General features: G+C 29.5%; 1 protein-coding gene and 1 long non-coding RNA gene across 6 annotated transcripts; both read right to left on the reverse strand.

Moving 5' to 3' along the window:
• Positions 1–4: 4 nt before the first annotated feature.
• Positions 5–5,820, reverse strand: LOC129322919 (uncharacterized). The gene is made up of 3 exons (XR_008596317.1): positions 4,992–5,820; positions 3,672–3,737; positions 5–246 (listed from the first exon to the last, which is right to left on the reverse strand). It is a non-coding gene; the product is annotated as an uncharacterized LOC129322919 (long non-coding RNA).
• Positions 5,821–6,609: 789 nt separating this feature from the next.
• Positions 6,610–15,366, reverse strand: LOC129286726 (shikimate kinase 2, chloroplastic-like). Of its 5 annotated transcripts, XR_008587509.1 has the most exons (12): positions 15,214–15,366; positions 13,543–13,716; positions 12,951–13,009; positions 12,810–12,864; positions 12,654–12,726; positions 10,858–10,945; positions 10,070–10,152; positions 9,825–9,951; positions 9,576–9,654; positions 8,511–8,627; positions 7,803–7,867; positions 6,976–7,046 (listed from the first exon to the last, which is right to left on the reverse strand). XR_008587509.1 is itself a non-coding variant. In XM_054922736.1 (11 exons), the coding sequence occupies exons 1-11, from the start codon at positions 15,317–15,319 to the stop codon at positions 6,990–6,992; spliced, it is 966 nt and encodes a 321-aa protein (XP_054778711.1). In that variant the 5' UTR covers positions 15,320–15,366; the 3' UTR covers positions 6,610–6,989. The 5 variants fall into 5 exon arrangements, 4 of the variants coding, with proteins under 4 accessions (XP_054778711.1, XP_054778725.1, XP_054778717.1 ...); XM_054922736.1 differs by lacking the exon at positions 8,511–8,627 and having other exon boundaries at positions 6,610–7,046; XM_054922750.1 differs by lacking the exons at positions 8,511–8,627; positions 15,214–15,366 and adding an exon at positions 15,055–15,124 and having other exon boundaries at positions 6,610–7,046.
• Between the last annotated feature and the right edge of the window lie 8,877 nt (positions 15,367–24,243).

Here is a 24,243-nt window from a genome sequence, read left to right on the forward strand (position 1 = left end):
TTTTCAGCTTATTTTGATGAGTGATTTTGATTAGCTTACAAGTTAAAAACAAATTTTCTTCAAACAGCCCCTCATATTTAACTAAACATTCTTTCAACAACTTTTTTTTTTTTTAAATTTTTTGGGGTGAAGTTCAAACAAATAATTGATAAGGCAAGTATTGCATAAGTTAATTGGAGTTGGAAAACAGCTTACTTGCAAGTGTGACATTTCCTTCATTCTATTGGGCTGTAACTGTCTCCAACTCTTGAAAAGTGTTAAGAAATGTAAAGAAACAAAATTAATTGCATTACAATACATTAATCATTTGGAAACAAGACAACTCTTCTTTGAAGGATTACAAACCATCCCCAAACTTGTGGGGTTATACAAGTGAGGTAAGAATCTGTGTTAACCTTCCTGTTAAGGTAGGAGACAACCTCCCTAATTTCTAACACAATATGGCATTCTTTATATAAAACTTAAGAGTCACCAGCTAACTAATGTGATTAATACTAATCATGCATTAATATTCTAATATTCCAACAAAAAAGAACCACTTGTATAATGAGCAATGAGTATGCAAGTGCTCAAAGTTGTTGCCAAATAAAATCAATAGAAAACTATGTCTTCTAAAGAACATTTCAAATTGAGTGAGATAAAAAAAAATTAAAAAGGAAAGTTACTTTGAAGACTGAAAACTAATGCTATGTTTAGTTGCTAGAGTATTCATCAATTGTTTTTTTTTTTTTTTGAAAATTTTGACTAACAAGAACATTCACTGTTGAAGTGGGAGGGACAATGAAATTCTTGAACTCGGCTTCTTTTCATTTAGTTTTTCTCCACTTCCTCCTCACTTACCATTTCAATCCTTGGATCAATTTCTGAATTATTAGGATTTAGTATTTTCATAATTATTATTAAAATGTTAAGGAAAACTTGTTAAAAAAGACCTCACCACAAATTTAACTATGGAGAGGAACCTGAAAGCTTTTCTAACATGAGGTTCTTCATTGGCATAAAATGAGACAAGCAAAAGACCAAACTACCCTTCTTCCCTCACAACACCAATCGTGACTTGCTCATCCTCTTCTTTACATCACCAATCACTGCTCTTCCTTCCTCAATCCTGTGAGTCGATGCTCCCCCACTTTCAAGACCAAAACCTTCAAGTTCTTTGCTGGAGAAGATCACACTACCACTACACAACAAAAGGGACGAATCCCATTGATTCTGTCTGTGAAGTGGTTTTTATTTTCTTCTTCAATTGAAAAGGTTAATTTGCTCACTTTTGTTTCTCGATGTGTTTTCCTTTTTTTAGTGCGTTAGTCAGTTGATTAGGTTTGGTTTTGATTTTTGAATGCTTGGTTTGATTTCACCATTTAAGCTTTAGTTTATTTCATTAACACCCATTACTTGTTGTTCTTATCAAATTTTGTATGTCACTGCCTCAAAATTTCTTTCTTTCTTTCTTTCTTTTTTTGGTTCGCTACCATGTTGCCATCATCTCCATTTTCCCTATTCCTTCTGTTTCTACGTTCTTCATTCACTTTCCCTATTTGTGAGTTCATCCCTTGCTATAGTTTTTACTCTAAGTTGTCTCCTTCTTTGTGTCTATTCTCTATAGGTATCTTACTAGCATTCCATTAATTCGTACGAAACTTCTTGATATATGCCAATCAAGGCCGAAGTCAACCAAAATGCACTGGAAATGTTGATCTATCTAATAAAAAGCAGTCAAGCATTAGTCAAGATGATTTTTGTCTATTGATACAAAGAAACTTAGCAAAGTGTCAAAGACGTCTAAGAAGATAGAGATTTTCCCTCAATCAAAAAACAGTAAGTTGGGTGTGGTTTCTATCTATTTCTTAACAAGTCTATGCAATTATATTTTAATTCAATATGAATTGATTGCACTACGTTTCTATTTGGCCAAAGAAAGGAAATTACTTTATTAATTCACATTAGAATCTTTGCATGTGATAATTCTGTTTTATGGGATGGGAGATGCATCATAAAGAATTGATAGGAGATTTTCTATAATGTGGATTAGAATTGATGTTAGGAAACATAAATTACTAAAAAAAGATATGACTATAAACATTGCATAATTTCTAATGACTCACTAAAGTGTATGATCCACTGACATTGAACTTTTTCATAACTTTTACAAAACTAGGAAATGAAGAAGTGAAGGACTAAGCTACTCTTTGTTCATCAAGTGCAAACAACATCTCAAACTAGATATAGCCTATGAACTTAATTCATCTTCAATTCAATGTCTTCTTTGAACAATTGTTTTGTTCACATATAGAAGAATGGAATAGATCAAAATTAGATACACGTGATTTTTCCCTTATCAAATTGAAAAGATGGATTTCTTAATGCTTATAAGTTCTATTCATAGTTGTTTTCATATGAGATGGTTTTCATTTGTGCTTGAAAGCCAAAAAAGCTTTCTACTCCTAAATTTCAAATTTATGGCTTATGGGTTAGAGAGTGCTAAAAGTATGAAATTGTGGTTTGAAATCAAAAATTAGTATGAGAGCACTGCCAATATTGATTGGTATGTGTGTTGTTGTTTCACCCATGCTTAATATGATATTTTTATGTAGGAAGAAATGGTTAAAAAAGGTATACATGTTTTGATTGTTGGTCAAAAATGACAAGAATAAATTTCAGGACAATATCTAGCATGTAATTTAACTTGGAAAGTTTCAAAGAAGCCAAAATAGATTAAGAAGTTTGTATTTAGGTAGATGACTTTATGTAAAAATGACATTTTTTTTTATAAAGTAGTAGGGATGTTTTTGTATAGATGCCCTTAAGTTTATAAATTATGACATACACTTCTAATAGATTCAATGTTCAATGCAAAAAAAAAAAAAAAAACTCCATGATGATGTTCTGTTGCCATTTCATTAAATTATTCTAAATTTCATGAGTATATTTATCATATTATATAAATTTTTAGGATATGAAATGATATTAAAAATGACACGCTTGTAAATGATTTTAAATGGAAATTGTATTGTTGATATGGATGAATGTTGTTAATATTTTAGCTACAATGCAATTGCGTCTAAATGTTATATCTGACAATCATAACTATTTTTTAGAATATAACAATCATTTTTCATGAAAAAAGTAATATGTTACAAAATTTTCTCACAAGACACTCTTCATTTATTCAAATATCCATTTTATATATCTTGAAAATTGAGCTAAAAGAGGCTCTATAACATTCAGCACTCATTTTTCATAAATCCTGAAAAAAAAATTAGCTAATAGAGATTATGTAACATTCAAGACCCTCATTTTTCATGATATACATTCCACATATTTTAAAAAAATTAGCTCATATAGATTTTGTAACATTCGGGACCCTCATTTTTCATAATATCAATTCTACATATCCTGAAAAAATTGGCTCAAATAAGCTCTATAACATTTGGGACCCTCATTTTTTTTGATATCCCTTCCACATATTCTAAAAAATTAGCCTCTAGAGGCTTTGTAACATTCAAGACCTCATTTTTCATGATATCTCTTATTATTTTCAAGAAAAAAAATTTCATGCCCTTTATTCAAATATATAACATGATATCTTGAAAAATGATGTCACAAAGACCATATATGGGATGCATTATGTCTTCCATCATATATAACATTCTTCACAAAAATGCATATACCTTATCCCTTTATGTAGTCATCTTCAACAACATGTACAAGTATCCTTGCATATGCAAAAGGTCTCCCTGTAATGCAATAGTCTCACTTCATATACAGAAATTTTTCATATATGCATGAAATGAGTCCTCATATGCAATTGATCTTCCTTGAATATGCATTTTCTAGTAGGTGCACATGACTTTAAGGATATGCAATTGGTCTTCATATAGATACAATCATCTTCAATGGAATGCAATACTCTTTCAAAGAATGAGAAAGTTACCACGTATATGCAAAAAAGTCTCCCTATAATGTAATAGGCTCCCCTTATGTGTAAAATTCTTTCATATATGCATGTAATCAATTCGCATATGCAATGAATCTTCCTTAAATGTTCATTTTATGGCGGGTGCATATGACTTTAAAGATATACAATTAGTCTTCATATAGATGCATGCATCTTCAATGAAATGCCATACTCTTCCAAAAAATGAAAAAGTTATCACGCATATACAAAATATCTCCTTGTGATGCAATAGGCTCCCTCATATAGAGAACTCTTCTATATATGCATGCAATTAGTTTGCATATGCAATGAATCTTCCTTGAATGTGAATTTTTTTGGCAGGTGCATATGACTTCAAGGATCTGTAATTGATCTTCAAATAGATGCAAGTATATTCAATGAAATGTAATACTCTTTTGAAGAATGAGAAAGTTACCATTCATATGCAAAAGGTCTCCCTATAATGCAATAGGCTTCCTTATGTGCAGAAATATTTCATATATGCATGTAATCAGTTCACATATGCAATAGATCTTCCTTGAATGTGCATTTTTAGCGGATACATATGACTTCAAGGATATGCAATTGGCCTTCACATAGATGCAAGCATCTTCAATGAAATGCAATATTCTTTTAAAAAACGAGAAAGTTACCATGCATATGCAAAAGACCTCCTTTTTATAGGCTCCTTTATGTGTATAACTCTTCCATTTTTGCATGTAATTAGTTTGCATATGCAATGAATCTTCCTTGAAGGTTCATTTTCTTAAAAACTAGTACCACATTTTAATTTTCAAGATATGTATTCTTGTTTTCATTAAAAAAAATATAAGTATATAGATACAATCATTTTCAGGATATGCATTCATTTTCCATTAAAAAATAAGCATACAAAGCCTAAGGTTACAATCATTTTCATGATATGCATTCTTATTTTCATAAAAATAAGCATCTAAAGCCCAAAGACATCTATTTATCTAAATATACTATATCATTATCACGAAAAACACAACACTTCTTGAAAAATATATATTAAGGGTGTTAAGTAATGTACCTCATATCTAAAGATGCAGCAACTCAAATGCCACCACCGGTGTTGCTCGGTATTGCTTGAGTACTCCTCAAGTGGCTAACAAATTAACAAGCTGTTGGTATTATCAATTCTTCGTCTTCTTTGTCAATCCTCTGCAAGTTCCACCACCCTCAAAATTCTACTGGTCAAACATTTTTTTTTATTTTCAAATCTCTACTAGGGACATTTTGATCTTTTAATGTCACTACGACATTACCACTAAAAGACCTCATTCTTCAAAACTCTCCAACGCTTTTTTAGCAATTAATTTGAAGGTGAAGTCTTTATAGGCAATTTGTCCAAATGTTAAATTATGATAAATAAATAAATAAATTTATAGTATAATAAATTTGATCTAAATTACAATTCAAGGTTCAAGATTGTAATTAAAAAATAAAAAAATTAAATTTTATAAAAAAAATTAATACTACCTCTGACTCTAAATATAAAAGAAATACCTTATCTCTTTTTATTTGTATTTATAAGCAAAACTACAAAAAAGAAGCATTTATCACATATTTTTTAAATTATTCCTCATAAAATCAATGTTTATTTTTACCATACAAATTTATTTTATTAATTACAGGGATATTTTAATCCCAACTTTTTATTTTTCATATATAGTTATTATATTTAACCAATTTCGTTAAATTGTACGAATTCATTTTTTTTTATATTTGAAAATGGAGGGAGTATGATCTAAACTAAATGAAATTCCTAAATGAAGTTTGTTGGTTTATTTTTTGAATCCTCGTTGCGTCCCCAACTCCGAACCATTCCGTAGAACAGAGAGCAAGTCTCGTGTGCTCGCGGCTTCCTGGCTTCCTGGCTCCCAACCAAATCACATGTATTTCATCATAAGTTACAATTGATTTCCATAAAAAGTTAAAAAAAAATTAAATAAATAAATAAATAAAAAGTTACAATTCATATTTTATAAGATATAGGTAAAAATATAATACATATAATTTTTAAATAAATTTTAATATTTAGAAAATTACCAATGAAGATGAATATTTTACTAATATCACTAGATAGATGTAAAACATATTTTTAATAATTAAAAAATTAAGAGAGAATTACATGCAAGTCTTATAAAAATGATAACTTTTCATGACAACTAAAAATTTTCATTTTTTACTAAATTGTCAACAAATCTTGTAATATTTAAATGTATTATGGGGGATCTCCAAATAATTATCCCAAAAATTAATAACAAAGTTATTTTAGGGATATCATTATCCAGCCAAATACAAATATTCATTCGTTTTCATAACATACCAGATATATTTACCTTATTTCGTCAATTGACATTATTAATCTCAAAAAAATTGGGAAAATTTTATTGAAGTCCCACGGAATGGCTTAATTGCAAAAAGGAAAAAAAAAAAAAAAAAAAGGAATCTGAAATTACTCTATAGGAACAGGGGATTGAAGAAAAAAACAATAAATTGACAAAAATACCCCTTATTGGGTGGAAAAGGCAATCCCTTTAGCACCAAGCTGTAATTCAGATTTTAAGTTATAATTGGGACCAATAGATTGATTAGTGACAATAATATGCAACTTAATCTTCTGAACTGGATAATGCATAATGACAAGAGTGTAACATGAGACTTCTTTATTGCTGCTTACAAAATCAGATATAAATTTTATCTGTACTAATGTACATCAGATATTTATGATAATGACAGTGAAAACACCAACACTAAGTGAACGTTTGATATATGGAAATTTGCTTTCCAGAAAGGAAAAGAAAAATATATTTAGAAAGAAACTGGGTTAAATGCATTTCTCATTTCTTTCCTAAAAAGTATTTTTCTACATACCAAACGTGCACCAATTGTTCTTTAAGAGGGTGTGAGTACAAATAATGTAAAGCAAGAGAATGATGGTTTTAACTTATTTGACACCTTAATAAGTTGAAACTAAGGCACGTTTATGTGGGGAAAAAGGTAAAAAGGATTTTACTTAGGATGGCTAATGAACAGATGTGCTAGTGGCACCCCCCAGAAACTTCTCAATTTGTAGAAGCACCTGATAAGATTCAATGATAAGATTAATAGAATTGCCAGCAGAAATGCAACTCTATAGCTAACGAATAAAATTGAAGAAAACCCTTTTCTGGTTTGAGAATTTTCAATTTGGTCCTTGAATACAAATCATTTCTTTCCTTTGAGTCACTCAATCATCACTATGCTTGCAATGTTGCTTTTTATCCCACCTTCATCGAAAATTTAGCCAAATTTAAAAATTGGCTGACTTGAATGTTATTTGTCTACTGACCTCACTAATTCAACTCAAATTTCATTTCCAAAGTTTGAAAAGTTGATTCCATGCTCATTTTAATAAGTACATAATGTAAGAGAAAGACATCTTCCAACTGTCACTTATTACAAAAAACATGGAGTTATCACTTAAACAATAAAATTTAAAATTGTTAAATTTGAACCGTCCAAAATTAAATTTGGATGGTTCAGATTTCAAGAATGAACACATGGTGCTCAACCTTGAGATGAGTTTGGAATTCCAAGTCCTTAGTCAACCGTACATCTAGATTTGGCATTAAATTTTGCGGAGGTGAGACAGGTGACATTGCAAGCATAATGATTGAATGGCTAAATTGAAAGAAATGGAGTACGAAGGACCATATGGAAAGTTCACCATTGTCCCAGAAAAGAAAATTGAATTTTCTTCAAAATGAATTCTTCTGAGGTGACATTATGGATCACATTTTGCCCAAAAATAAAAAAGAAAAATTGGAAATAGCACAAAAGAGGAAGAGTAAGAAACCTCAGCTGCTATGGCTGCAGGTGCAATATTTAAGACGTCTTCATCACCTAAATTAGCAGCAAGATCTGAAATGTTAAAAGAAAAGAAGACCTTTCAGCAAGGACAGAGAAAACGGGTATATATCTTCAAGATTAATTCAAATACTTCAAGAGAAACTCATTTAAATTGTGCACAACATAGATATTCTAGATCATGATCATCAAGGAATATATTTTCCAACTAATAGGCATACCATTCAGCAAATCTGAAGGGCAGACAACAAAATCATGGGAAAATTGCTCTCTAGTCCCGTGGAAGCAATTTAAATACAGAAAAATCCCATGAAATTACAAAATTATTCTAATGTTCCATGTTCTTTACTGAAGTTGTCAATTATTGTTAAATGGTTGTTAATTATTGTTATTTAATTGTCAAATAAACAACTCTACTAACAACTATCCGACAATAATTGACAATTTCAATATAAAAAATTGACAACTTCAATAAAAGACATGATTTCAGAGTAATTTTGTTATTTCATAAGACTTTTTTTATACATAGATTTCGTGTGTAGGACCTAACGGTAATTTTTCCTAAAATAATTGGCACAAAGGGCTGCTATAATAAAGTCAGAAAGGGAAAGATAAACACATTATGCTATAGACAGCCAAATGCTAAAGATTTGTTCTAATAACACACGCACACAAAAATCAATTCCACATCCGTTACCCCCTGAAACAGTTCCTGCATGAAAAGTTCTCATCTTTCTTCCTTTCACAGCGTTCTCGTTAAATTTGGAATAGGCTTTATGGTGTTTATGAAGGTTTACCAGGTTTTAGCTCTGTCCTGTAAATGTGGAGCAGTTAGTGTTGATCAAAAGTAAAGAAGTTTGGGGGAGTATAACAAGAAAACACTCGGGCAGCAGGTTCAACATGCAGTAATCTGCTGAATTGGCTGTAGCATAATGCAAGAATTTCAAAGCACACGTCTCTGATCATGCAGATTCTCCAGGTTAACATTAACTTTATGGCCTTTTTTTGGGAAAATTGATCTTTTAGTCCTCCAACTTTTAATTCATTTGTAACTCAGTCCTTCAACAATGACTCGCCGTGACTCAATCCCTCAATTATGACTCGCCGTGACTCAGTCCTCAATTATGACTCGCCGTGACTCAGTCCCTCAACTTTTAAATCACTTACAAATTAGTCCTTAAACTTTTGTTAATTTTTTTTTTCATGTTAGCTTATATCTCACATCAATGAACAAGAAGGTATTTGAGAATAATATGAGCATTTTTTCATCCCTCTTATTGGATAAGAAATTTAAAAAAAAAATAAAAAATAAGGACCGAATTATAGGTGAATCAAAAGTTGAGGAACTGAGTCGCAGCGAGTTATAGTTGAGGGATTAAGCCGCAGCGAGTCATATTTGAGGGACTAAGTTACAAGTGAGTTAAAAGTTGAAGGATTAAAAAATTAATTTTCCTCCTTTTTTTTAATGCATAACAAATGGTTGTATGAGGAATCAATAGTCAACAAGTTTAAACGGATGACGTAGATCTTTTGTATTTTTCACTGTGTCTTCTCTTTGAGCTAATTTACGAGCGTTTCTAGCTCCCCACCCAAGCATGCTTAATGAATGTGGATTAAAATTTGCAAAACTGAAGTTTCTATGAACTGATGTTTGCAAATTGGAATTAGGGTAAAAGTCAATTACTGTAACGTGATTCATTTTGGGTACTTTTTTCTCAATGCCATAAATGTGATAACTTATGGAGCTAGACCAATGACTAACCTAAAAGGGAAACTTTGATATCAGCATTGGCGTATGCATCAGCTCTCTTCTTGGAAATGGGGAAAAGCCCCACAAAAGCCTGCAACGAGGAAAGGAAAAGTTCAAAGAAAAAGAAAATCCTCTGGAGCTTAATTTTCCACCAGATAAAGCAAAAAATGAAACCTAAAGTAGGTGGATGGTGATTGAAGGAAAAAGAAAATTTGAAGCTGGATAAAGGGTATCCATTTAGAACAGATAATTAAAACCCACCTTAGTGTATGCATCTCCTGAGCTATCTAAAAGAGGGCGAGAACTGGTTCCAACAGCAGCAATTCTCTTGGCCAAGGCATCTAGAGGTACATTTAAATAGACAGATATTCCTTGCTTGAAATATTCCCTGAAAATGCAAACCACAACATGACCCTAAATCATTGATGATCCCGCCAAAGTAGGTTTAGATGTCACTGATTAATGAAACTTTTTACCTTGTTAGCAAATACTAGAATTAGGCTTACCAGTTAACGGGACGAACCACAGCTCCACCACCAGTCGCAACAACTTTACAGGACATTAAGGACAACTTCTTCAATGCCTCACTCTAGCAAAAGAAACAGGCCAAAAAAGAAAAACAGATACTTTAAGATTAAATATGCAAATCACAAGTTATCAGATGTAATTGCAAGTGAAAATAAGATTCTAGTGATGTTTGGATGCCACCCCTCGGGTGATTCTGAAAAGTCACAAAATAAACGGACAAAGAGCTCGTCTTAAGAATGTCATTCAAAGCTGATAAAAATTTATATTAAAATTTAGCAGAACAGCTAAATCTGAAGATTGCAGAAAGAAACTTACATTACATATGGCACAACTTGATGATAACGAAATCAAGGCAATAACTGATGTATTTTGAATGTCTTATCTTTTAAAACATATTTCACAGTTTTCTTGCTGATCATTTTACCAAGCAACCACTAGCTCATAACATACTAGAGGGAAGGGGACGAAGGATGGAAACATGTGTGATTATGATCCTTGGTTTTTTAAAAAAAGAATCATAGAATAATGGATAAAGAATTGGATTGCATAAAAGAAAGAATTCACTGGAAGAAAATAGAGATTAGTATAAATAAGATGATGACAATGATAATTTTACTTCAATAGTACCTTCAGTACTGGAAGTTGAATGACATGGATGATAAACAACTAAAATCACCTATTTCTTGAGAAGGATGGAAACAAGATACGGCTTAATAGGAAGAAGCTTGAAAGACCCTCAGGCTGGTGTAGAAATCCGATCACTAACCTCATTGTCTCTGAAGAAGCTCTCACCATATTCATTAAATATTCGAGCAACTGAAATTCCACCCATGAATTCTTCCACAAAATGGTCACTGGCAAATGTACCAGAAGAAGAAAGCTACATAAATGAGATTTTTCAATCATATTTTAAACATGAGGTACCTTGCAAATACATATCATGTGAATAAACTCCCAAGTAAAGCTCACGCACTAGATGATATGCAGAAGGAAACCTATGTAATCATTAATTACCTTAGGCAAGATAAAAACAACATTTCTCTTCATGATACAACAAGAACAACAATTTTTGGTGTCTTCTTTCAATTATTAGATCCTCTGTTTCTGCCTTCGTCATTCAAATTTACATACATATGAGCTCCTTCTACATAGAGTTTGCTCAATAAGGATATGTCAGAAAATGGGGGGAAAAATTGGGAGAATCTCATCAAAGGCCCTTAAGGAAATTGCACTTAGGGCCCCATTCATTCTGAAATTAGGCCTTTTTTGCAAATATGCTTTAGAGAGAAAAGATGCAATAGCCCTTAGTAAGAAAGAAAGAACTTTAAGATCACTACCAATGGACAATTACTTGTTAATATGTAAATCTAAAGTTGTGAATTTGTGAACATCTAATTGTAAAAATTTGAACTTACTGTCATGATGAACTTTAGTTTTGAATATGTAATGTCATAAATTATGTACCTTGACTTGTGAGTAGATGAACCTATACTTACGAATGTTCAAACTTTAAATTATAAATTTATTAAGTTGGCCAAGATTGAACAAGAATTTATCCACCAATGGCAATTACTTGTTAATATGTGAACCTAAAGTTGTGAATTGATGAATATGTAACTTGGAAAAATCTACACTTGCTATCATGATAAACCTAGTTCTGAATATATGAAATTATAAATTATGGGCTTTGAGTAATGAAAGATGAACTTATAACTATGAATATTTGAACTTTGAGCTGTAAATTTATTAAGTTGACCAAGATGATCATGTCAACTCTAAATAAAAATTTCACTTCCAATGAACAATTACTTGTTAACAAGTGAATCTAAAGTTGTGAATTCATGAACATGTAGTTGTAAAAAGTTGAACTTATATTTGTTGTCTTTTCTCACTAAGGGCAATTGAATCCTTTCTCCCTAAAACATATGTGCAAAAAGGACCCTTAGGTCTACAAAATAATTTCAGAATGCATTGGGTCCTAAGTGTAGTTTTTTCTTCCTTGGGAGCCCTAGATGAGATCCTCCCAAACAAATTTTGGTCCCCTTGGGGGGGGGTTTACGTAGAAAATGATTTTCTGCAGCTAAAGATTTTTTTTTTTTGGGACCAGATGTTATAATGTAAACTGAAAGAAGCCAACTTATTGCTCATACCGTTATCACTTGCAGTAATTCTTAATCAATTTATGATTTTGTTCCAATTACAGTTTTGAGGAACTCACTCCCTTTGTTTTACTCACATTCGATTTTCCCATGATTTGGAAAATAAAGAAAAGAAGTTGATTCACAAAATACAATAACAATTTATGTTGTCACTTTTCAACTTCAGAAATAGCAACCAGCTTCCATACTATAAAATTCTTCTTCACAAGAAATTAATACAGCAATGATAGACACACGACCTTGCTCCCTAATGTAACTTGCACCCCAAGCACAGTGTATCTTGAGTGCCACCTAGTATTGATACTCCTTACACAATGTAATACATATGCACGTGGTTAAATAGATATCAGTGCCGTACCACGATATTTGAGGATGATACTAACTAAAGAATTCAATGACTAACCTGTCAACAAAAGAGTAATTCAGAGCTTCTGATAAAATTCTTCCCACAGTAGTTTTTCCAGATCCCATCATACCTGAATATAGAACGCCACCGAAATGGCTCATAGAGAATAACAAATAGTAGAATACAAAATAAGGGATTATGCAATTAACTGACCAACAAGATATATGCTGCGTCCATTTAGATGTGAGCTGACCTCTTGACCCTTTGTCTGAAATTCCCAGTTGTGACTTTAGAGGAGAAAAATTGGATAAAAAGAGAGAATAATGACAATGCCTATAAGCTCCACAGCCATACCTTTAACAGCCAATTTTCATCAAAACAAGCATCACAGTTTCTAGGTTCCAGGTTGGGAGCTAAGAAAAAAAATTGAGTTAGTATGTTAATTGCCAAAAATTAAACCCACAAACACATTTTAAACTTTTATAGATACATATGACCTAGGTTTCACTGAGCTTGGTCCAGATTCCAGGGGGAAAAAACAAAACAAAACAAAGAAAGTAGCTATAGAAGATTTTAATAATAAAACTTCGACATAGCATTAGATGTTGGAACTTTTAACTGCTTGCCGCAATTCATAACAAATTAAAAGTTAATTTTTCTTCCTTAGGAAAAAAATGTGACATCATTTATTTCCGTTGTATAAAAACAATGTGACATCATATGGTTCCCCATAGCAGCTTCTAGGCATTAGCAAACCAACATATTCCTATGAGAGAGTAGACTATCCTCAAGTGCTGTTATAATGTGAAATTTAATGGAAACGTTATTTATCCTCTTTGTCCGTATTCCTCAGATAAACTTACTGGATACGTCAGTCAGTTGTGCCAACTAAAGTTCTTTATATCACAAAAACACCCAAATATTAGCAATAATGTTATAGACTTACCCTGGGAACTCTTGTTAGAATGTGAAATTTCCAAACATTTTGCCTCCCATGATTTAGATGTTTGTTTCCATTGCAGATAATCACAGAGATTGGTCGTCTTACTTACTGGCAACAAGCTATTTGATCCCAACCATGTGCAGTATTGCAGTGACTGACCACAGATTGTCCCCATTGCTTCAATGCAGGAAGATTAAAAACAAAGGTTGGAAATAAGAACAAAGCCTCACAAAAAGCAGGTCTGAGATTGTTAAGTGTGTAACTGGGGGATTAAAAAGTTATTGACAGCTAGAGAGCTAACTATCTAACTCTTTTTTCAAGAAAACAGTAATAAACTAGCTTCTAGGCTGTCAGCTACTTAATCTCTCAGCTATACGCCTAACAGAAGAATTTTCTAATGCTTTGACCATTGTCCATGTGTCTCCATAATTCAGGTTTGTTAAATGGTTCCTGAGCCTATTTAGATTTTAAAATTGTTGAAGAGGCTGCCGTAATTTCTAATCAGCATATTCAGGGCTACCCTATGGATTAAGTTGTTAGAAAAATGAAGCTTTTTGGAATTATTTAAGCGGATCAGCAAAGAACTTATGGTCTTATCTCTATCCAAAAGGTCCCAAAGGGTCTGAATTAACTTAAACATTTTTTTGTCCCCAAAAAAAAAAATTGAGCATATTCAGTGTTGTTCAAATTTCTGGAGATAGGAACCTTGCTAACGGAGAATATGATCTAGAAGATCACATCAAGTTCAGTAGACAGAGACGCCCAATTTTTAAAAAAATGGATAAAGTCAATTGGCTTTATAGGGTAATTACAAGTCAAAGAGATTTGATCAATGATGACTTGAAGGAAAACCTGCTTAATTTCAGTGGAAGGTTACCATACAAATATTGTCAGTCTACACTTGATAGAATGACGTAAATTGACTCTTGAGTAGAAAAAGATCTTTCAGTTTCTGGAAGAGTTCATCTCCTTAAGTCAATTCTTCCTGGCCTTCAGGTATGCTGAGTCTGTTAAACTTGAATGCTGTTTTGTGGGGTAATGACCATGGAAGCAAATCTTTAGTCAAAATTGACCAGAATGACTGCCCCAGAAAAAATGCAAGGAGGGATGGACTGTATGGAGCATGAAAATTGGAATAAAGCTTCAGTTCTAACGTCTAACACATAGAGAGGGGATATATAATAATATACATTCACAATTTTCCTTTTTAATGACTCATTTTAACTCCAACTTACTGGAGAGAAGTAGGACTGAGTTATTTTGGATCTCTTTAGGGTGTAATTTGGCCATAGGGCAAATTATCTGCATCATCTTGACACTTGGCCTCATTAGTCCCATCTTTGTCTCCAGAATCGATCAAAATTTGAAAGCAGTGAAAGCCGATTATAAAATATATACATATATATATATATATATCGAACATCACTTGACCACACCCAAATAAGAAATCCAGACCCCCATTATGCAGAAGATATTTAGCTTAAAAGTTTTCATCAGAGATATCCAGAGTCCTACCAGCTCTTCTTATTCTTCACGCAAATCGAAAACTCAAGGCGTTAGTATAAAGCAGAAAGCTTGAGTGAAGCTGCAACAAGAGGAAAGAAAAAGAGAAAAGGGAGACAGAGGAAGAAGAAGAGGGAGACAAAGAACAAGAGGAAGAAGCCAAGATGGTACCAGAGGACACTGTCTTGTGAAATGTAGGCACTGCGAAGCTCAGGAAAGTTGCACAGTTGACATCGAATGGTTTGGTAGGTGGCGAAATGGATGCAAGCATGAGCATAGCGAGTACTCACGTTTGATTTTTTTTTTTTTTTTTCAATACTGAAATTTGTGCTTGTCAAAGTTAGAAGAGTCACAAATTATGTACTTTGATCCTTCAAGTTCTTGACCGGCAATTTTACAAAAGTCAAAGTTAGCGGGCTATTTTTTCATTGCTCAAGTATGCTTTTTTATCATATACAATTATATTTAAAACACAGTTCAATATTAAATATAAATATTTTTTTAATAAAAATTTAAATATTAATTTATTACATTGTCAAAAATTAACAATTTTACTAGGCTCCATCTTCATTAGTTTTGTCTTTGTTTTCTATTATAGAAAAAAAAATTTGCATTTTTAATTCTTTTTAATAAACAAAACTATAAAATTTAAGAAGTATTTTCTTACACTTTTTAAAATTATCTATCAACAAATTAGAGTTTATTTTCTTAAAACAAGCTCGATTCCTTCATATATTGAAGATTAATTATAAAGATATTTTAAATTTAAATTTTACATTTCAGACATTATTATATCTACCTTATTTTTTTTTAAATCATGTGAGTTAATTAAGATTTGTTTATACTTAAATATGAAAGGAGTACGTTGCCAAAATTAGAGATCACGTTATGCGATATTGGACACTTATTGTAGATCATGCTTTCAACGAAGTAAATAAATGTGACTAGGAGCTCACACGTCAAGTTTCTCACAAGATTTCTAACTACATTGTGACATCGTTTTCTTTTTGGTAATCTATATTTGACATAGTTAATCTCACGTAATGTTGAAATAATTTTAATTTTGAAAAAATTGTTTTAATAATATCATAGTTGAAATGCATACATTTGTTAAAAAAAAATATATAACCTTTTTGATATAGTTTAGGGGCTTTTACACATATAGCTCATATTATAAGACTAAGTAAAAGAAATAGCATATCCTTTTTTAAATGTTAAAAATAACTTTTTTAATATTTAGTTAATATTTAATTTATAAAACTGTCCTTTTAAAATTATAACACTATGCTTTTTGCAAATAGTAGAAGAGACTCAAAACGCAAGAGATCATGTGAATGAGAGAGACAAACACGAACTACAGTCACAATGGAAGAAACAACTTGAAGATGGAAGAAAGCAGAGTAGTGTGAGTGAGCCACAACCACAATGGCGAGAGACAAACATGAGGCGACAGACATCAACCGTACTTGATAGAATGAAGCACGCTGGCAGAAAAATGGAGCTACAAATTCATGATTTTTTTATCTTATTAATTTAAGTATTTGATTCTCTGTAATAAATTAAGAGTTTAAAATTTTTTGTGGACTATCTTTGATCCATTTTGGGTAAATGATTATGTGTTTTTTGTATTACTGATATGTAATACTATATTATTGATATACTATTATATATCAATGATAAACAAATTTATATCTAATTGTCTAGTTATGTTGATCTGTAATAGTATATTAGTGATACACTATTATATATTACTGAGATATAAATCATATCAGTTAAAATTTATCAACTTGTTTATCATTGATATATAGCCGTATAGCAACAATGTAGTGTCACATATCAGTAACACGAAAAATATATGATCATTTGTCCAAAACAAATCAAACACAGTCTACAAAAAATTTAATGTTATTAAGAGATGTGAAGATAGTAAAAATTCAATGACAGATAATAAATCCAAGCCTAGTCTTCTACTTCCAAAAATGAAAAACTAAGCCAACTTCAACTAGATAATAAACAAAGTTCGGCAATGTGAAATCCTAAAAATTTTCTCTCAATCATTATTTTTATCTGAGAAAATCTTATATTTTATTTTAAATTGTTAGATGCATATAATATGAAATTCTAAATCATGGACTGGTTATGCGGGATATTTTTTTTTCTATTTTGGATATATAGTGCTGAAAATTTTATATTTGTTGAGGGGAGTTTTTGTTGGGCAAAGAAGGAACATCACATTCTAATTAAATTTGTAAAGGGCTGTGCTCGAAATTTTTATGAACTCTATTTAGAATTTTTGAGGCCTATATATTTTAAGGCCACTGTGTCAATTTTCTTTATAGTTTAATGCTTTTATTGAAGTATTAATTTATCTTGTTGAGACTTTTCTTAATACATTTAATTTTGAAACTAAATGAGTTATCATCCTAAGGTTTAGTTAAATCCCTATTAGAATTTATAAGTGAGGTAAAAAAAATTCCATTAAAAAAATTTGTCAACATTTAGTATCTAACTGTACTTCAAACAAGATTGACTCTAATTAAAATGTGCAATAAAAACAGTTATCATCATCATCAATATCAATATCTTCACAAAAATTTAAAAAAAAATTCGAGATTAATAAAACATTTTTAACTCATTTTCATTCAAATTTCTTACATATTTGTCTTTAAATAAAAATAAAAAAAGGCTTTTGCAGATATAATCTATATTATATGACTAAACCAAACAAACAGCATAAAATTTATTATATTTTATATTATAACTGATTTATTATATTTGTCAATAACATATCATTGTATATCAATAATAAATCTTTTGTATATCAATATGAACCGGTCATACTTTTAAAATTTCAAAAATTTGATCCATACTTTTTAGATACAAGAGTTTTTTAGCCGATGAGCTAATTTATCAAATAAAAAAATAAGGGATAAAGAAACTTTCAATCCCTCAAACTTGATTCAATTATCGATTTTGTACCTCACATTTAATTTTGATCAATTTAGTCATTTATATTTTCATAAATTATTTTATCAATCTTATAAGTTTTAACACACAAATCAACTATTAAAGTAATTTATTGTGTAAAATATATTGATGTTTTGACATGTATATGTATCTAAATGAGAACAAATTAACTCTTAAATTAATTTAAGGGATAAAAAAACTTTCAATCCCTCAAATTTGATTTAATTATCAATCTGGTCCCTCATGTTTAATTTTGATCAATTTGGTCATTTATGTTTTCATAAATTATTATATTAGTCCTGTATGTTTTAAAACACAAATTAACTATTAAAGTAATCTATTTTATAAAGTATGTTGATAATTTTACATATATATGTATCTAAATGAGAACAAATTAGCCCTTAACTTAATTTAATTTTTATCAATTTAATCTTTTATGTTGTGTTTTGTTCAATAACTACACTTTTTTTTATTAATCTATATGGCCAACATTAATATTTCCTTATTCATGTTAGTAAATTTTAACTGTATTATCTCTTTTTTAAACAATAAAGACCAATTAATAATTAAAGTAAATTTAATAGATGAAATTGATAAAAATTAAACTTTGAAGACCAAATTAATAAATGAGGTGAGCTTGAGAGACTAAAAGTTTCATTATCTTAAAAAATAATTATATTCTAAATATGATTTTTTTTATGAAAGTTAAAAGAAAAATTATAGTAACAATAATAGCTGCCCACTCGCTTGCTAGTCCCGCGGACAAGAGAATGTGTCCTCATGTATGGGTTTCTATTCATCCACTATTTTTTTTTTTTTTTCAGTACAAGGCTATGGGATATTCGTACAGAAAGAATAGAAATTAGGTCACATTAGATTAGATTTCATGAGGAATTGATGACCTGAAAGCCGATAATTAAAAATAATAATATTAAAGGTTTCTTATGAGATTTGGTGAGCAACCATTCACCTACTTCTTTTAGTTGCTATTTTATCTTAGAAAAAATAATAATAAAATTCTTTTAAAATATATAAATAATAATTTAATTCCTGAAAATATCATAATTTCTTAAAAGTTTCTAAAAATTTTTTTTATCATTAATAAATTCATATAAATTATTAAATTATTCTTGTTGAAAGTAAAAAAATTATAAATATTTAAACAAAACTTGTGAATAATTTATTTTTAATGAAAAAATTTAATAAGTTATATAAATTTATTAATAATAAAAAAGTTTTTGAAGATTTTTAAAAAATTATAATATTTTAAAAGACTGAATTATTATTTATATATTTTAAAAAAATTATTATTATTTTTTCTTCATCTTATGATGCTGAACTGACTCGAATTGGTGTTGGTTGACTTTGTATTTGTGCTTTTGGGCCTTTTTACTTTTTATTATTGATATATATATATATATATATATTTTTTTTCCCACTCTTGGCGGGGAAATAAAAAACATGGTAGCAGCCATTGCATGGGGGGGAATAAAGGAATATCTGTAGTAGAGGTGTTCACAGGACGGGACGGGATCGGGACACTCCCATCCCGTGTCCCGTCCCAAAAAAAAGATCGAGACTGAATTTTGATCCCGTGTCCCGTCCCGTCCTGAAAGTCGTCCCATCTCGTTAAGAGTCGGGACGGGACCGGGACAAAATCAAGACGTCCCGCAGTCCCGATAAATGTAATAATATCGAAAAAAGATCTGGATAATAACGTTAATTAAAATTTTAAATCATATAATTTATTAAATTTAAAATCAAAACAACACAAGTACATAAATAACAATAATCTAAAATTAATTATTGAATTATAATAATCACAACTACACATTATAATAATAAATATAAATGATCTTTATGTTATAAGATTAGTAACAATAGGCAAGTCAAACATAACATCATATCATTGTTCTTTTACTTTAGTGAAGATGTACTAAGCTAATTACTCTTCTAAAAATAAGCAAAAAATAAGTTGTAAATAAAAGTTATTAAATAGATAGATATAAGAATAAATTATATTAATATAATTAATATGTTATAAAGAAAGATATCGCCAAGTTTACTCCATGCCATTAAAATTATCAATATAAAAAAACTTTAGTTTTAAATAAGAATTGCAAGTATTAAAATTATAATTGATATAATTAATATAAGTATAAATTATATTAATATAATTAATATATTCAAAATAAAAATAATATATATAATATTCGGGACGAGACGGGACGGGACAGGACGTCCCGATGGTAATCCCGTGTCTCGTCCTGTCCCGAACCCCTTTCATGTCCTGTCCCATAAAGTCCCGTCCCGATTATTTTCGAGTCGGGACAAAACCCATCTCGATATGATCGAGACGATACCGGGCCAATCAAGACGGGTCCAGACTGAACACCCCTAATCCGTAGTATGGGGACCAGAGGCATCACCCCATGTTTTTTTCATGTGGGCGTTAGAGAAGTGCATCGAAGAAATCCCGACCTTAAAAAAAAAGAAAGAAAGAAAAAAATATATTATGTGTAAATGTTATAAAGCATACTTATTTATAAATAAATTTTATAAAATTTAAAAAATTATAATAAAATCTTTTAAGACTTGAGTGCAATTTGAATTTAAAGATATAAAAATAATATTGTCCCTATTAAAAATATTGAAGTTATAATTATAAATATTGAAGTGTGGGTTATAAATTACTGATGTAATAGTTGTAAATAATTAGTGTTAAATTTTATTGACAATACATAATCAGTTTAATTATTATATATACGAAGTTATTATTATAAAATATTAAAATGATAGTTGTAAATTACTGATGAGGTGGTTGTATACAATTAGTATCAAATTTATAATGTATGATTAATTTAACTATTGAACATGTGAAGTTACAGTTGTAAAAAGTTAAAATGATAGTTATAAATTATTAATAAAATAGTTATAAATTATTTAATTAACATAACATATTTTTAATAGGAGCCTTATTGTTTTTGTATTTTAATTTTAAATTACACTCAAGTAAGGGACCTGATTTAGTTTCTGATTTTTATTTATAAATAAGTCTACTTCATTGGACCAATATGTAATTTTCCTAAAAAATATGGGAAATCACATTGATAGACTACTCAAATAAATTAATTATAGATAAGAATTAATAACAAGTTTCATTTAAAAAAAGTTCATATTTTCATTTTAATAACAATACATTATGTATTGATCTTTGTTTGTGAATAATTTACTTGCGTGGTCCTTAATTATTAGATATACGAAGTTATTATTATAAAATAGTGAAATGATAATTGTAAATTATTGATGAGGTGGTTGTATACAATTAGTATCAAATTTGTAATGTATGATTAATTTAACTATTGAACATGTGAAGTTACAGTTGTAAAAAGTTAAAATGATAGTTATAAATTATTAATAAAATAGTTATAAATTATTTAATTAACATAACATATTTTTAATAGGAGCCTTATTGTTTTTGTATTTTAATTTTAAATTACACTCAAGTAAGGGACCTGATTTAGTTTCTAATTTTTATTTATAAATAAGTCTACTTCATTGGACCAATATGTAATTTTCCTAAAAAATATGGGAAATCACATTGATAGACTACTCAAATAAATTAATTATAGATAAGAATTAATAACAAGTTTCATTTAAAAAAAGTTCATATCTTCATTTTAATAACAATACATTATGTATTGATCTTTGTTTGTGAATAATTTACTTGCGTGGTCCTTAAATGTGCTTTTTCCTAAAAAATATAAAACATTTTTTATTCAAATGTTCAAATATACTCCATTCAGTTAAAAATATAAGTATTTGTTCTTAATTAATTTTAGTTTAAAATATAAGAAATCTAATACATATAAAAAAATTTATTTTACTTCTTGTATTTATTAACCTAAATCTTTATAAAAATGTATTTCCACTCATAATGGAATGCATTGATAATTGAGATTAGATGTAAAAGTGAAAAACAATATATATTTTTTATATGAATGAGGACTTTATTAGTATAAAAATCTTTCTTAAAAATTATTTATATTTTGAATCAGAGAGAATATAAGGCATTTTTAGTTGAGAAAATATCATTGAAAAACCGTCGAGAAAATTTAATATCAAAAGATTCAAAAATATTATTGCAAAATTAGAAGATCAATTTGAAAATAGTTTTAAATGAAAAAAAGGCTAAAATATTCCTATTTATTATTTTTTAAAATTATTTACTAGCAAATGATTTCTTATCAAATGCAAATAAATATTTATTAATTAATAAATGATTACTTGTTAATTAAAAAAAAGATAAGTATATTCTTTTATCATCTAAAATTATTTTTAAATAAGTTCTCTTGCAGTAATATTTAAATTTTTTTATTCTTTTACTAATATTAAATACTTTCATAAGTACTTGACTTTAATGATTTTTTTTAAAACTTTTGGGAGAATTATTTTAGAGTCCCAAACAAGTATTGTAAACACACTTAAGTGTCATTAAATGGTCAAAATATGTTGGAGTCCTAACATCTGTCAAAGTAATTAATTTTTTATGTTTAATTACCAGATTACCCATGACAACTAAATCCCTCATTTGTCTGTCCTCTTCTCGATCAATCTGAACTCTGAATCTTTCTCCTCTCTCACCTGCAGCCTAGGACCGGCGACAACACCTCCAGTCTGGATCTTCCACTGCCGTCCAAGGTGGTGGAGCTTCTCAAGTCTCAAGGTCTCATTCGTGTGAAGCTCTATGACACTGACGCCGACGTCCTCATCGCAGTCCCAGGTGGTGAACACAAAACAAGTTTCCTCTTTCTTCCTCCTCACTCATCATCGCTTGCCTCCCTGCATTAAATGATTCAGAGTCGTGTCCAGTGGTGGAGCCACGTGTAATTGAGGGACATATCCCCTCACCTGAGGAAAATAACATATTTGGAGATTATAGATTTTTATATTTTATAATTTACATCTTTTACTTATTATACTTTACATCTTTTATTTTTATATTTTAAATTTTAAATTTATTTTTTTAACTCAGATTTATTTAAATTTTTAACTTAACTTCATAAATATTAGTTCATAATTTTACTATATTTAAATATTAATATTATTTATTAATTGTTTAAAAAATAAAAAAAATTTAATATGATTAAATAGACTAACTTCTCATCTTGAATACTACTTAGGGATTAGTTAGAAAAAAAAAAGTAATGATAAATAATGAAGATTCAAAATTCAAAAATAAATTGAGTAAATATTCTTTACTAACTTGTTGCACTTATAAATTTATAATTGAAAGTTAGATAGAAAATAAATAAAGAAGAAAAGAAAAATAATTGATTTAAAATAAACAAAAATATTTTTTTTATTAAAAATTATAGCTCTATTATTATTTCCTGACTTATGATCCTAACTCCATCACTCGTCGTGTCCCAATACAAGACCACGTGCTGTGGTCCTTTTCGGCTTTTGTTTTGGTTTATGTCTTTGTATTTTCGGGAGGAGGAGGATGAGTGAGAAGACAGTGGAGAGAAGGGCAAAGCAATGGTGAAGGGGAAGAGGAAAGGTTAAGGGTATTGGCCTCTTAGGGATTATGTAGTGATGGGCAATGTAGTAATTGAACATCAAAAAAATATTTAAATTGCCAGACCTCAGGACTCTAGAGGATTTTGATAATTTCATAAGACTTGAGGGGAGTTAGTCAATTTACAATTCTTGCTTGTGTAGCGTAATTCTATTTTAATTTTTTAATGTGTAATTAATTATTTTAAAAAAATACTTGTCATAAACAAATTACTCCAACCCTTCAACTTTAATAAAAAAATTCTATTAAATAAATATAAATATAAAAAGATAATATTAATTTAAAGATAATTACATCAAGATGTGTAAGTTGGTTAAAAATAGCTTGTATTTTTTAACAAGGGGCTAAAAAAATTGCATCAACCTAAATTAGTGATGATCTTGGAAAAATGTAATTAATACAGTATTTGATGGCTTATAATATGAACCATCAATTTTTTAAAATGTATTCTCAATCTTATTTATAAATTACTTCTAACTATTTCGGCAAAATCAACGAGAATTAGGTATTGTCTCAAAAAGAAATAAATTTCTTAATTTACCCTTTTACATGTATCATCTTTATTTTTTAAAAAATATCTCTCATGTTTTTTACTCCTTCTAAACCACAATATATGATATTAGTAACTAATTCACGATTTTCGAAAACTATTA

The sequence above is a fragment of the Prosopis cineraria genome, unplaced genomic scaffold (assembly GCF_029017545.1).
Source record: "Prosopis cineraria cultivar Desert tree isolate PC_DT_omini unplaced genomic scaffold, ASM2901754v1 PC1, whole genome shotgun sequence".
Lineage (NCBI taxonomy): Eukaryota > Viridiplantae > Streptophyta > Magnoliopsida > Fabales > Fabaceae > Prosopis > Prosopis cineraria.